General features: G+C 34.2%; 1 protein-coding gene across 1 annotated transcript in view; it reads left to right on the forward strand.

Annotated features, from left to right (window-relative positions):
• Nucleotides 1–12,287, forward strand: part of LOC121407515 (GDP-mannose 4,6 dehydratase-like) — a 58,553-nt gene extending 46,266 nt beyond the window's left edge. The window contains exons 10-11 of the mRNA XM_041598643.1: nucleotides 7,344–7,412; nucleotides 8,767–12,287. Of these exons, the coding sequence (XP_041454577.1) occupies nucleotides 7,344–7,412; nucleotides 8,767–8,829 (132 nt within the window). The 3' untranslated portion in view covers nucleotides 8,830–12,287. The remainder of the gene's footprint in view (nucleotides 1–7,343; nucleotides 7,413–8,766) is intronic.
• Nucleotides 12,288–14,508: the final 2,221 nt, after the last annotated feature.

Raw genomic sequence — 14,508 nt, forward strand, 5'->3', positions numbered from 1 at the left:
GGGACTTTCCTTCAAGAGAGCCCCTCTGCATGCCTTCTTTCACTAACATTTAATAAACATGGTTAATGGTGTTCTGTCAAATTTACTTCAACAAGAAATGCTTTAAAGAAAATCTACAGCAAAAGGATCATTTCTTTATTCATAAAGTTTTATGTAAGGCCAGCAAATATTTACACATTCTTTGCAGCATATAATCATTTCTCTACTTCTGGTTTTTAAGTATGATAGACAGGTGAAAATTCCTCCAGATTTTCCATTGAAGAAAAATGACAGTATTATGAAAACATAAAATACAAACGATTCTTGGCATTAGGCCATATTCATGTAACCGCTGTCAGTATTCAACACTGATAAATAATAATTACTTGTATTTCTTTCAGTGTAAAGCCTGTCTAAATCAACTTCAGAATGGACCCAAATTACAATTAATAAAAAAGTCAAATATTATATTACAGCTCACAGACAAAGACAGATTCATTACATAATGCCATACATCTGCTCTTAATAGTTTGTTGACCACAAACAATGACAAAAAGTCACAAAAGTCACCAGATTTTATTCCTTCAATGATATCTTAAAATTTGTAGTGATTAATTTCTTGGATTAAAGAAAATATATATTTCAGATATTAATTGATCAATTTCTTGGCTTCAAAAAAATATATAAACATGCCTATTTATATTTTAAATTTGTCAGAAATTCTATTTCATTTTAAACCACCTATTTTGTCAAGCATTTGTTGATCAATTTATAGTGACATTGATGATGTCAAAAGCAGCAGAGAGATGGCTATCCAAAATGTTCCAGATTCCAGTGCAACCTTTCAACCAAGATGTGGTGTTCTACAAATATTTGCCTCTAAGTGTAATAGCTCCCTCTCAGTTTGAGTTATGGAAGGGATTGACAGAACTTACCAGGGTTTTGTTGATTATGGGCAGTCTAATTGCTTACTACAATATTTCAAAGCTGGGGGGGGGGAATAAATGGGGGTTTGGGTGATGTTGCCCTTAAATTGTGCAAAAGCGCCCTGGAAATTAAAAAAGGAGTCCTGGAAATCCATATTCATTGCAGTGTTTATCTAATGTTGCAGATTCAGGTAGAAAATCATGAAAAGTACCCCTCTGAAAATTAGAATTTCAATACTGATATTTCTTGTTCTACAATTGATATGATATGGATTTGATTTCCTGTTTTATGAATTACAACTTTGTAATCAATTATTATTTATCTCTAGATGTTGGAAACATTTCCTATAGTTGATATTTGATCAATCAGAATTAGTAAACCTTTCACAAAACTGACATTTCAAATATCTAATATAATATAAGAACCTAACATGAGATATGATAAAATTATTACAGTATGGATACAAGGGAATCAGGACAACAAATGTTCGTTTTAAATTGTGTTGGTTTTTTTTTTTGGGGGGGGGGGGTGCGGGGAATATCGTTATAAACCTCTCAGAGTCAGAAGAGAGACAAGTAGACAACAAGTATTGCATCTTTTTTTTATTTTTGAAGAGCTGCAAGCAGTAGGTCTGTCTGTTTGAACAGGGATAAAGAAATCCCCTTTTCCAGCCCATCTCCACATACCTCCTTTTCATTCCAACATGGCTTATCCTTCCCCATGTAAAAACAAGGTATTGAAAATAGACCACCTGCATGGCAAAAACAAATACTGATAGAAAGAAAAGGCTTTTCATTTGTGCATTTCATAATTGAATTTTCTGTCTCACTCCCTTTTCTTGCCTCGTCTCTATTTCTCTTTTTTTGTCACATTTTAATCCATCTCATTTCTTTCTTTACCTTGCTCCTGTCATTTACTCAATCTTTAATTGTAAATGTGATATTATTGATATTTTATCAAACATAATATTTACCTCTTAATCCCTTACATTGCGACAGTGGCTAGAAATGTGATGTGTACTTCTGGTGACAAGCAAAAGGGGCATAGTTACTTCAATATTGCCCCCAATCCATGCATTTGTTCAAATTATAATTTTTTTGTGCGTTAATAATATTAAATCTACAGTAAATAAATTATTTTACTTGACTTCAATTACAATAAAATTAAATCTGACATATAGAAATTTTTTTAATCTCTAAATAGATATTTTTGTTTATTTTTATGAAAGAAACAAATCTAGAAGTGAGTTGATTGAGACAGACCATCAATGAAAGATGCTGTGTTCACATGCCACTGTTATCTTAGCCTTTTGACAAGGCCTTGTGACTTGGCTACATTCGTCATCAAGTAGTCGCTGAAACGAGAATATCCGTCGACGAAGAGAGTTGGCAAGACCAGGGTGGATGCGGGATCAAGCAATCCTAACGTTTACCTGGACTTTCGCGATTAGTCTTTTTTCAGTCTATTGACAAAAATATAACAGACAAAGGGCCTTGTTTAAATGCTACTGATGTCTTGTGACTGGTTTAAACTGGAAAACCAGAGTTTTAAATGATGAACACAGGCCAAAATGCCTAAAAACTTGTCAACTAGAATAAATATCCATGTACATTTATTGTTTACTCAATGAAAAGCCTAATATTTAATATCATGAGCAAAATTAATTCCTCCTTACTTTTCTTATCCATTCATGGAACCTGGCTATATGTTTGTAGAGTTCTTAAGAGAGAGAGAGTTGAGTTGTTTGCCACTTTGCGGAAATGCATTGTGATCCAATAATTAGGTTTCTATGTGGGTTTTGTTATCTCTGGTATGTGAAGATTGGGCTCAAGATGAAACAGATACAAACAAAAAATTGTGAAGTTTGCACCTTGCTATTCTATAAATGTATCTTTCTGTCAAATTAGTTGTAATTGGAGCGGTATAGAAGGGGAGGGGTGACTCTTCATGTTTTAAGATGACTGTCCACTGTTATCTAAGCAACTTCATCTGTAGTATCCTTTGATGATCATGTTTTTGTCCAGATGTTGGGAAAATGGACATTAAGTCATCTCCAAAGTACACCCCTTACAATGTATATCATGTTACACATGCTTAGTTGATTGGATCACGGACCTAGTTCATGTTACACATGCTTAGTTGATTGGATCATGGACCTAGTTGGTCCATGATTGGCTAAACTTGAACCATACATTAAATCAATGTATGAAGAATGTATTAAGAATGCTTAATCAAGGATTTTCGAAAATATAAATATATCAAGTCATCAGTTCACTGGAAAGTTCATATTCATATAGACTTACACTCAAACACCCAAACAGATATTGAGTCTGATTTCATTTTGGCCCTTTTCCATATAAACGTATACAGTAAAATTCAATCCCATTATGCTGTATTCGCCCTATTGCCATTATTATTAGTTGCCATTACAATCGTAAGTAAGCCCTTCAACAGTACACAGCAAGTTTCCAAACTTTTTGGATTGAAAAGGAAGCAATTAGCACTTTATTTGCAAAGATTTACATCTAGTATAATAGCTTTGCATTTTGATTTCGGAGATGAGGTGTCTTACATGTATGAGTCACCTTTTAGACCGCCACCCTCCTTGGTTTGAGCATCGGTGACTACAAAAGAGCAGTCCTACTGCTTCATGCTAAAGGGGACCTTTTTTGTCAGCAAAAATTAAATTCAAACAGACAGGATAGAATAAGAGATGTGAGGGGGACATTCCTTTCGTATGAGTCACGGAGCTCATTTGCTCAGGTGTGCTTTTGTAAGCACATTCAGTTATTTTTTTAAATATTTTTAAAGTTTATTGATAAAAGTTCAAAAGGAATATCATTACCTACAGTGTACAAGTAATCTTAATAAGTATAAGAAATTGGTTATGGTAATACTAGGATCAACTAATCAACTTTTCAACAACAAAAATAAATTCTCAAGTGCTGAAAGACTTATGATAAACCTCAATTTTAAGTGTGAGGGGGTGGAGGAGGATTGATGGTACATGCTCATGTAATTTCCTACAAAGATGGAAGTTGTTGGAACTGTACATGTATATGATGGAGCTACTAAAATAGAGATCAATGGTACAAGGTATGGTCAATGGTATGTAAAGAGATTGAAAACTGAAATTGAGCATGTATGCTGTAGTAACATTGGTTTCTTGCTAGAAGGGCACTCTTGCTATGGAGATTTGGATTAAGATATGTTCTCAAAATAAATGATAGCAATATCGATGTATGGATGATGCATTTTTTTTTGTTTAAAAGACCCAATTTTTGCAAATTTTAGATAGGCTTTTGATGTATTTTCAACTTTGCTCTCTGCATTTGAAATATTTCACTAAGAGGCTCCCAGGGGAGATTCAAACAAAATGAAAACCCCTCAAAAAACTTTCTCAAAGATATTCTCCAGGTTCAAATAATCAGCAAAGAAGGAACGGGACCCCTTAGTGCACTGCGGTCTCTCCCCTAGGCTCTCATCATATTGTTTTTATTATCAGCGTGCCATATTAGCTTGGCTCATTTGTCAGTTAAAAATTCTCATATTTTCACAACAAATTGGCCCCCCTTTGTCAGTCCCGTTGCTTCAAAATCAACTTTAAGAGCACATCCCCCATTTTGAAGAGAGTGATATTTCTCAGCAAGTTTGATGGGCAAAAGTTAGGAGTGACAAATTGGTTTCATGATAATGACAAAGGTGGTGCTCTTGTTTGTCTTTTAATTCCTCTTTATCCTAAAGTAAAAGTATGGAACTTGTGATTGGTAAGATCATGATAGTTGTAAATTGACAATTGAAACAATGTCTTGCGCATAATTGTTGTAATTAATGCATTAATGCATCATGGATTGAAAATATCAATTATTGGATCATTTAGACTTTTTTATCTTCAGCATTTAGTCTTCATTCCGTAAAGATGCGTTTAAGTCTATCATTCTGATTAAAAAATATGAGATGCAATTTAAGTGAAATAATCTTCATAAATGACCAAACGGGCCCTCCCCAGAGGACAACATGCTCAAATATTGGTTCATGAAATATATAAGCACTTTTCAGTTCGAAATAAAAGTTTCCAGAAGTCATAAAGGCTTAAAACCAACAAAAGAAAGTTTTCTTGTTTTGTGCTTGAATTATGTAGAACTATAAAATCTATTCTAATGAATCCCTCTTATCCTCGAAGCAGACACAGATCCGCGGATTCTTATCTCTTGCCTTTAGATCCTTATGTTATTATTTTGTTTGGTTGGACATAAAAAAAATCAAGGGAAAAATGGTCCCTGTAATTGGAAATAGCCTTTATTTCCTTTTTTTTTTCTCTCTTTCTCTTGCTTTTTTTTCTTGAGATAAAGTGCTCCTCCCCCTATTTCTGGTAAATCCTGGTAATTGATGGCTGCCTAGGAGTCCTTCCCTACAGTAGCTCCCATGGCCATCTTCAACTTTGCCTTTCTTAAAGGACTCCCTCATGAGAGAGGAAAGGTCCAGGCGGTGGTATCCACTCACTACCCACTGAGTGGGAAAATATTGTGATAATCGCCTTGTTTGATCATCTGATTCTCAGAGTTGAGAATCTGTCAAGATGCGTTACTGGATCTGTTTAATACATGGGTTGCTTCAAGGATTGTGTGGTTTACATCAGTCAGATGCATACAGGTTTTGTGTCCTCTTTCGGGTGGAGTTACTGGAGTTTAAATCTTGACATGACTAATTGGCAAGACAGGTTATTTAAACTAGGATCAAGCATATCAGTTACTGCGTAAAGGTGATGGGAAACATGTCATTGACCAGAGTCACTCAAAAGTGACATGTGACAGCATTGAGTCACTAATATTGTAAAAGTGTTTCTTCTTTTAAATATAGTTTTCATTAAACTTGCATTTTCCATGGCTAATGCCTTAAGTTAGTGAATTCAAATTTCCTTTATTTCTATTATAAGAATCTTGGAATCGGATCTTGACTGGATATTTTTTTTAATTATATGGTCACCACATTAACTTGTGTCTTAAGGTGCTCTATACATGTTAGATATTGGTTTACTATTGTGAAAACAAAAAACTGGAATAATTGTGTGGTTAGTTACTTTAGGTTCTTTCTGTTTGGCCAGTCTCTTCCCAGATCCTCTTCTTTTTTACTGACCAACCATAAACAAAATCAAAAACAATATTTTATACCAATATTTATTTTGTCTGTCTTCTACATTTTTATTGATCTCGGGGAAGGGGAATATGAAATGTCAAAAGATAAAAGAAAAACACAAGAGATAGGGACAAGGGAGAAACCTTAAGAAGCACAATGTATTAAAACAAACCATCTTTATACACAGCTGTTTTTATTTTTAACATTACTCCAAAAATAGACTTATCATGTCCTCGGAATACTTGTATATTTATTTCACTCATTCTGTGATAACAAATTCAGCAAATTGCCCAAGCCTTGTCACTTCTCTAGGCCAATGAGAGAATAAATGAAGCAGGAGTTCTTGTCGTACCCTCACCTATATACTACCCACTTGACACCTTGCCATTCACATCAAATTTGACTTTCTTCTATTCAAATATTATTGTATATCGCACGGCCGTGATCGCTGCTGCAATAGCACAGGCGATGCCGAAATTTCTCCTTCTGGTCGCCCCAATTACACTTCAAACAATAACCGTGTGCATTGTTTGTCTTTGTTGGTGTTCAATGTTATGAAGCTTTCTCAAAGAACAGACTGTTTACACAATAGCCCAAGTTGTCGCTTGAAGGTTCCACAGCCGCTAAAAGTCAAAGAGAATTCCACCTCCAAACAATGCCAATATCCTTTTTTATGTTTCATATTTTCAAGAATGTAATAACAGTGGCCCATATATTCACCCATCTTTTCTCTGACTTGGGGAAAAAGGAGGAAGTTAACACATGTTCGTTTTCAAAGATTATGCCAGAAATAATTTGTTTTGGTGAAATTTGTGGTATTGTTTTACTCTCTTTTAAAAAATTAATGGAGAGAAAAAGGAAAGCCAAGATTGATTTCAACTAAAATGTTGAAACTGCAAAATAATAGAGAGAAACATACATTGAATATCATTGTAGGGGGAAAGAGAAGTATAAATTTACAATATTTTATCTGCCCTTTTTGTTCTAGTCAGGGTATTTTTGTTGTATCTTCAATTGCTCACTCATCCAAAGTATCCCCTTCATCTCCTGGGTAAAGAGTGGCATTGTTAGATTGATATCTTGGCATGTTCACTATCTCTGGCAGATATTGATTAAATACTTGTCGATTGGCCTCTAAGTATACACTGAAAAAAAAATGACATGAACCCTGACTGGTCACTAATGGAAATTAATGAGTAATCTTATTTAAAAGAAAGAAGAAGTGTAGATAAATAATTAAGTTTTAATTTCAATTGTTGATTAATTGTTAATTTTTTCTTTTTTCTTTCTTTGTATTTAAGGAATATTTACAAGGTGATCCATCAAAGGCCGAGAGACTTATGGGATGGAAACCAAAGTGTTCTTTTGATGTAAGTATTACCACTCCTTTATTGAAATGGTTCATAGCCAATAAGTCCAATACCAGTTTGTCTAAGTCTTAGATGAGCTTGAAGTTAACTGAAGTTCCTAGTTATCATTACACATAAAACAGGAAAAAGTAACAGTAATCTTGAAGAATGTGGAATGAAAGAATTTTACAAAAAACACAACCGGGGGTTTAGGGGGGTGGGGGTTGCCTTGATTACCAAAACACAGTTTGAACATTGATACACAAAGTGAAATAAAATAAAATGATATCATGCATCATTAGAGATCTAAATGATACCTGTTTCTAGTTTTTAGGATGAATTCATGAAGCAACTGATACATCTGTATTGTGCTATTTAAACCTGTTTTGTCGTAAAATGTTTTGTAAAGGTCAATAAAGAAAACAGAGTTTGGGTTTTAGAACAAAGAATCACTTTGAAAACAAAGTTGGAAACCCCAACAAGGTGAGATAAGACCATGCAGTTTTCTATTCAAAGAGTTTTTAATTCGTTGTTACAAATCTAGAGAATGCTAACCCCAAGGGGAAGGGGGGAGCAATGTAAATGTGAAAACTCAAGAAATCAATGTTGGGATCAGCCTGTGTGTGTCATTCTGTAAAAATCACCATCTTTGTTTTTTCCAGCTCTAAGATTCTTAAAAGACAAGTTCACCCCAACAAAAAGTTGATGCAAATTAAAAAGAGAAAAATCCAACTAGCATAACACTGAAAAATTTCATCAAAATTGGATGTGAAATAAGAAAGTTAGGACATTCTTAAGTTTTGTTTAATAAAAAAAAGTTATAGGCACATCCTGGTCAGTATTCAAATGAAGGGACAGATGACATCACATACTCACTATTTTTTGTGTATTTCATTATATAAGATATAAACTATTTAAATTTTTCTCCTCATTGTCATGTTTAATTTCTCCCTGAAGAATTACCATTGTTTTGATATTTTGTGTTTCAGTCAAGTCAGTCCTTATAGCCAAATCTGTAAGAATTGAAATGTTGTACAATTCAGACATTAAAAAAAAACCAAAATAAATAGTGAGTGAGGGACATTATGGGCTCTCTCATTCGCATATCAGTGAGTTGTGCATATAGCTCTTTTGTGAAAGGCAAAACTTTACATGTCGTAACTTTCTTACTTTACATCCGATTTTGATGAAATGTTCGGCGCTATGCTCATGTGATATTTCTCTATCAATTCAAATCAACGTTTTTCTTGGGTCGACTTGACCATCTAATAAGCATGCTCTACATTTAGATGAACTTTAATATTTGACCTAGCAGGTAATCAATATTATTTTATTTTATTCCACACTGTCTCCCTCATCCATATTTGTCTTCCAGCAACTAGTGAAGGAGATGGTTGAAAGTGATCTGAACTTGATGAAGAAGAATCCATTGGCTTAAACCCGCCTGCCAACGCTGTAATATCCAAGAGAGCAACATCATGTTTATAATTATCTCTATATCAAATCATCATCATGCCCACAAACTCACTTTTAATTTTTTTTTAGCAATTAACATGTTTTGATCTTTTGAAGAGTATTCCTAGTTAATTTTGTATGAGGTAATGTGGTTCCCGTTGTCATTTTTGGCTTCCATGTGCCATGTACAATAATGTTCTTTTTCTGTTATATTCCTTTCAATGGTCAAAAGTATCATGCAGTATAACAAAGATACTTTCTAACCTGTAACTTGTAGGTTTATGTCATTTCAAATGAATGAATTATATTTTTGAATTTAGATACAAATGTTGAACAGTGCTTTGAGAAGAAAGTTGATTGCCATTTTGGTTTTGCCAGAATCTACACAATGCATCATGCAAAAGCTGAATTGGTGCTTATCATGCTTGTTTTGAGAGTAATCATGTAGGTCTTAGTTGTACTGTGATGCTCTTATTGTCCATTCTCCATATTATGTTCAGTCTTTGTTTTTATAGTGGTTGATAATATATTCCAAGTTCTAAGAATTTCACTCTGAGATTTGTAAATCTGAAAAAAAATGTACACTGTAAAAACTGCGGTGTTAAAACTGACACCAATTGGTGTCAATAGAGGACCACACCCTGAGGGGTTAGAATTACGCCCTAGAGATTAAACATAACACCAAAGAGTGTAAATGTAACAACAAAAGGTGTTGTAATAACACCTATAGGTGTAAAATTAACACCACCAATTTAACACGGTGTAAAATAACTGGTGTGGTCCTCTATGTACACCGGTTAACACCACAATTTTTGCTGTGTAGTTTGGTCGATTGGATGTCTTTGTTTTGCTGATCTAGCATGTACTGTATAGGCCTAAGCTTTTTTTTGGCTAACTTCAGTATTTTTGTATTCCCACAATGTTCCAGTTCTTTTTGTTGCCATTGCTGTACATGAAAATAACAACTCCTGACTGAAACAAATACGCAAAGCTGGTATTTAAAAAAGTTGTGAAATTATCTGTGCACTATAAGGTATTGTTAAAATGTAAATAGCTTTGATCCAATAGAGTCAAAATATGTGATGTTTTTTTTTTTTTGGTGTAGGGGCAAAATAAAAGTTTGTTGCACCATGTACTAACTTGAATAAAGTGTATTGCACAATGTTATACTATTTCATCTGCATGTGCACTAAAATAAATACCAATCTACATGCTTAACCAAAAGGAATAATCCACATTAGGAGGTAAAACGTTAACTCCTTTTGTAAGCTTGGGCCCAAATGTCCTTTGCTTAGTTGCATAGTATGTTATTTTGTGTATGTACTGATTTCACATCTCATGTGGAATGTAAATGATAATTTGAAAATTAACTCATTTGTTTCCAGTGATGTGTCAGCCTATCACTTCTTTGGCACCCCTCAACTATTCGCTCATATATGTATTGCATCCCTTCAAGGGTATACTCTATTATGATAACTCCAGTCGGGCATCATTGCAATGTCTTTCAGAAAATTGTCTTCATATATCTTAAGATATGACATTTGTAGTGCGTGGTAGTATGATTTGTTGCTGTAAATATGAAAAAATGTATACAATTATGAATGTAAGTGTAGAGAAAGATATATGGAAACTTGCTGCTCACAAATAAGTCGAGTAAAAAAGATTATTTTTAAGGAACCTTCATTGTATGCCATGTTGTATTCCATTGCAAGCAGTTGCTGCCTGTATTAAGCACTTTAATTCTTTTTTACTAAAAATATTTCCAGTTTTTTTCTTATTTATAGACTACATTCCATGGCGATAGAATACAAAAGAAGAACAATATATTTTGGCTGAAAATGTGTATGAACTTTAATACCATACTTTTCTTTACAATTATGTCTACATATCTCAAATTTAGAATTCTGAATCTGGAAATTTTTCTGAATGCAATCATTATACCACAAATTTATACTTGAAAAAAAAATTGTCATTATAGTGCTATAATTGTACACTATTGAAGATCTTGCATGGGCATTTGTCACCATAAATGATCTTGGAAAATTGCCAGTCTATTTCTCAAATGAACTCTGGCATTAATTTAAGTATATTTATTTAAGTAACTATTATAATCAGGAATTGCATGAATCAAATGGACTTTTATGGTGAAAAAAAGCATTTGATGAAAGGAAGAGAACTCGTTTTTTTTTAAATACCTTGCTTTAAAACATACAATTGATAATGGTATGATATATTGTGAAGTGCCTTTATGACTTGTTCGTATACTTATTTAATTCCACCAACTTTTGAAAATATGGTGTTGGGTAAGCAACTCGTTATATATTTATACTATTTATTCTTCTCGAGGTTGTAGTTGGTAATTATCTCTTCAAGTTTTATTATAATCATTTCTAAAATGAGATACTATTTTATTTTTGCTGATTATATGTATATGTTAAATGAATATCTTATTCTGCTAAACTGCATAGGAATAAAAGTTATAACTAGTCAAAAAAAATGAAGAAAGAATTACAACTATATGTAGTGTGTTTATGTGATATCTTTTTTATGCTATTAGAACAAGTTACAAATTAACGATTGACTTCAAAGAAGATTTCTCACAATAAGTTGGTTATTCTTTTCTCAGATTTTTTTTTAAATCTCTCCTGAAATGAGAGTTTCATTATAATTACCTGAATCTGTTTGTAATTTTTTAAGTTTATGTGTTGGATGAAACTGAAAAAAGGCAAAAATATCGAAATATTTTGATATTGATTTTATTGCAGGTATTGGAAGTTTTAAACCTGGGCTGATGGGGAAAGTATATTGATCTGCATTGTGTATCATGTGTAGGGTAACATGTCTATTTTCGTTAGGAATGGAGGGGTTTCTTACATTCTTACATTAAATCGATTGAACCAAAAAATATTTAATTACAGTGAAATGTTTGCAAGTTCTTCTGAAGTGCAATGTGGCAATGAGAAGCATTATTAATCTTATGTTATATCTACACAATTATATATTTTAGTGATTGGGGACCATTGAACAGCTTATAATTTTTATGCCATTATTTAAATTGTATTTTTAGTTCACTGACCCGCCACCACCTCCCCCATCGCCACTCTCCAACCACACTCCTTTCACACTTACATATTGGTAAACTGCTTACTTCACCAGATATTTGACAACTCTGCCTATTCCTATTACACTTTTTTAACACCCTTCACCCCCTATAACCCTTCTCCCATGTTAGCCCCCCCCCCCCCTCCCTCCATATCACACCCTTTCACTAACCCCCTCCCCCTGACAAATCTGTCCACAATCCCTTTCCCCTCCTCCTCTTATCTGATGTTGTCACTAGCCTGTCATGTCCCATCATCGCGATGGCAAGAGCGTGGAGAACGGGAGCAGGAGTGGACCAGATTTGAGGCAATTTGTCACGGAAAAAAATAGGCGAAAAGAGCAGAGGGGAAAAATCAATCGGGGGCCAGGCAATCTTGCGGAAATCCTCCTCGCTGTGTGGTCTCCATCTTCATATTTTTCATCTCGCTATCGTGACAGTTGTCGCTTATCCGCCCTACTCAGGCTTATCCCCCCGATGAGGTTAGCAAAGGGCGTAGGTCTTGGGGTTCGGAACGGGTGGGGTTATAGGTGCGGTTTTGGGATGGAAGCAGTGGGTGTAATGTTCCCAGATTGGGGGATGATGTATTGGGGAGGGGTGTGGTTTGGCTAAAGCTTGGCGGGTATATCCTTTTCTCTGTTTGATGTATTACTGTTGACATTTTGAGTCATTTTAGCTTCCTCACCACCTTGCGTAAATAGCATTATTCTGTATATTTCTGGATTTTGTAATGAATTACTTTTATATCTCTACTTCTCTTGAATCGTCATGTCTGACGAAATTGATAGCATTTCTATCAAATAAAACCGAAGGGGAAAAAAAATAATTGTCTGTTTTCATTCTCTTGTACTGTTATTTTGTGTGTATTTGATACTATATAGTAATACAGCTGATAGTGGACGTACCGATGGTTGACCAAATGATTGTAGACGAGTTGGCAATTGGACGAATTGGCATTAGACGAATTGGAGATAAAAAACAGCGGAGTAAAAGATGATCCGAACAACTTATAATTATTCTGACATATTTTGTTTTCTTCGTATAATGAACACAAAATTTGCAAATTGAATGGATTTCCATCTGTCCTTGATTACAATGCAACCAGACTTTCCCTACGTTTTTGATCGAGCCAATGCTGGCCTAAATCACCTGGTGAAAGGTTTATGGGGGCAGTTATTACAAAAAAATGTCCATGAACCTTTCCATATCTCCGGTAATACGTTCTAATCTAGTTATTTGATCTTGAAGCAATACAACTTCGTTCATGCTTTTATTCGATTTCAAATCATAATTAGGAATGATGTAATGAAGGTATATCTATGGCACCATTTAAATCCTGCTCTGGCTTGCATGCGCTGCGAAATTTTCTATTAAGTCAATGACTTTATATATCTCAATTTTCTCCTAAATTATAAGGCCTTATCTACTGAAAATGATAAAAATAAACAATATAGTGATATGATAAAATTATTTTGTTTGGCGAATATTTTATCTTTTTTTAATGAGAGCGCCGTTTAAAACCAACCATAACAACATGTATGAGTAAGCAGGTAAGATTCCCTTTTCAAGATTTACACATTAACTAACAAAACTCTGAAACGAATTATCCTCTATTTTTACTTTAAATTAAATAAAAACGTCATGACTTATTCCGATGTGGAAAGGGAAAGTTTTGACGTCACGACCGGACATCAAGATGGCACTGATGTGAGGTGAAACTGACAATAAAACGCGAAACATTTTCATCGACTTTCAAACATTCTGACAAATTGGACTTCAAGTGACAGTTTTCCCGCGTTGGTTGATGGACAAAATTGAAGAAGTGCCCCGTCTCCTACCTATCGTCTGTTTACCTTTCTATTTACTCCTGTTAAGGTATGCACGCACTGAAAGCCACTCGAATCTCAATATGGTGGGACTGAGCAATTGTTTTCTTTTTGTTAGGCATTGATAGCACTCAAACACTTATGTGAAAAAGGTTACACTATTCGCTGTGTTTTTAGCAAGAATGTTTAGATCCTACTTGCTAAACTTTGTTGTTCTTTTTTTTCCTCGCCGGATTTGACATGTTTGAAATGGTTGTTAAGTTGTTGCGAAAAGACAGTCAGATTCCTGTTTATTTTCTATTAGAGACCTTAAGAATATCCCGTAGAGCACGAAAGGAGTTGTTGAATGTTTTATCTGACAGTTACCATAGTAATTGTCAGACACTTGTGCCTCCCGGCCAGTCATAATCGAAGAAATCTGACAACGTGTCACATGACAACATTAATGTTTATGAAACACTCCACATGAAACAACTTTGAAATGATTTTTGTCCATTATTTGAAACACATCTTTTTAGTCTTTGCCGCTAAATATCAAGAATAGAATAATTGATGACTGTGTTCTAAAAGAATACTACAACAATAACAAAATAGTACTTTCGTTCACATTTGATACAATTTTCCAGTATTCGTATTTGATTATTTGATAATTGTTTGGCTTTCATTCTTCCACAGCTCCGCCTGCACCTTTGTAAATTATATAAGTTGTATAGACGGTATAACGTTTCGCTTTGTT

The sequence above is a fragment of the Lytechinus variegatus genome, chromosome 2 (genome assembly GCF_018143015.1).
Source record: "Lytechinus variegatus isolate NC3 chromosome 2, Lvar_3.0, whole genome shotgun sequence".
NCBI classification, from domain to species: domain Eukaryota; kingdom Metazoa; phylum Echinodermata; class Echinoidea; order Temnopleuroida; family Toxopneustidae; genus Lytechinus; species Lytechinus variegatus.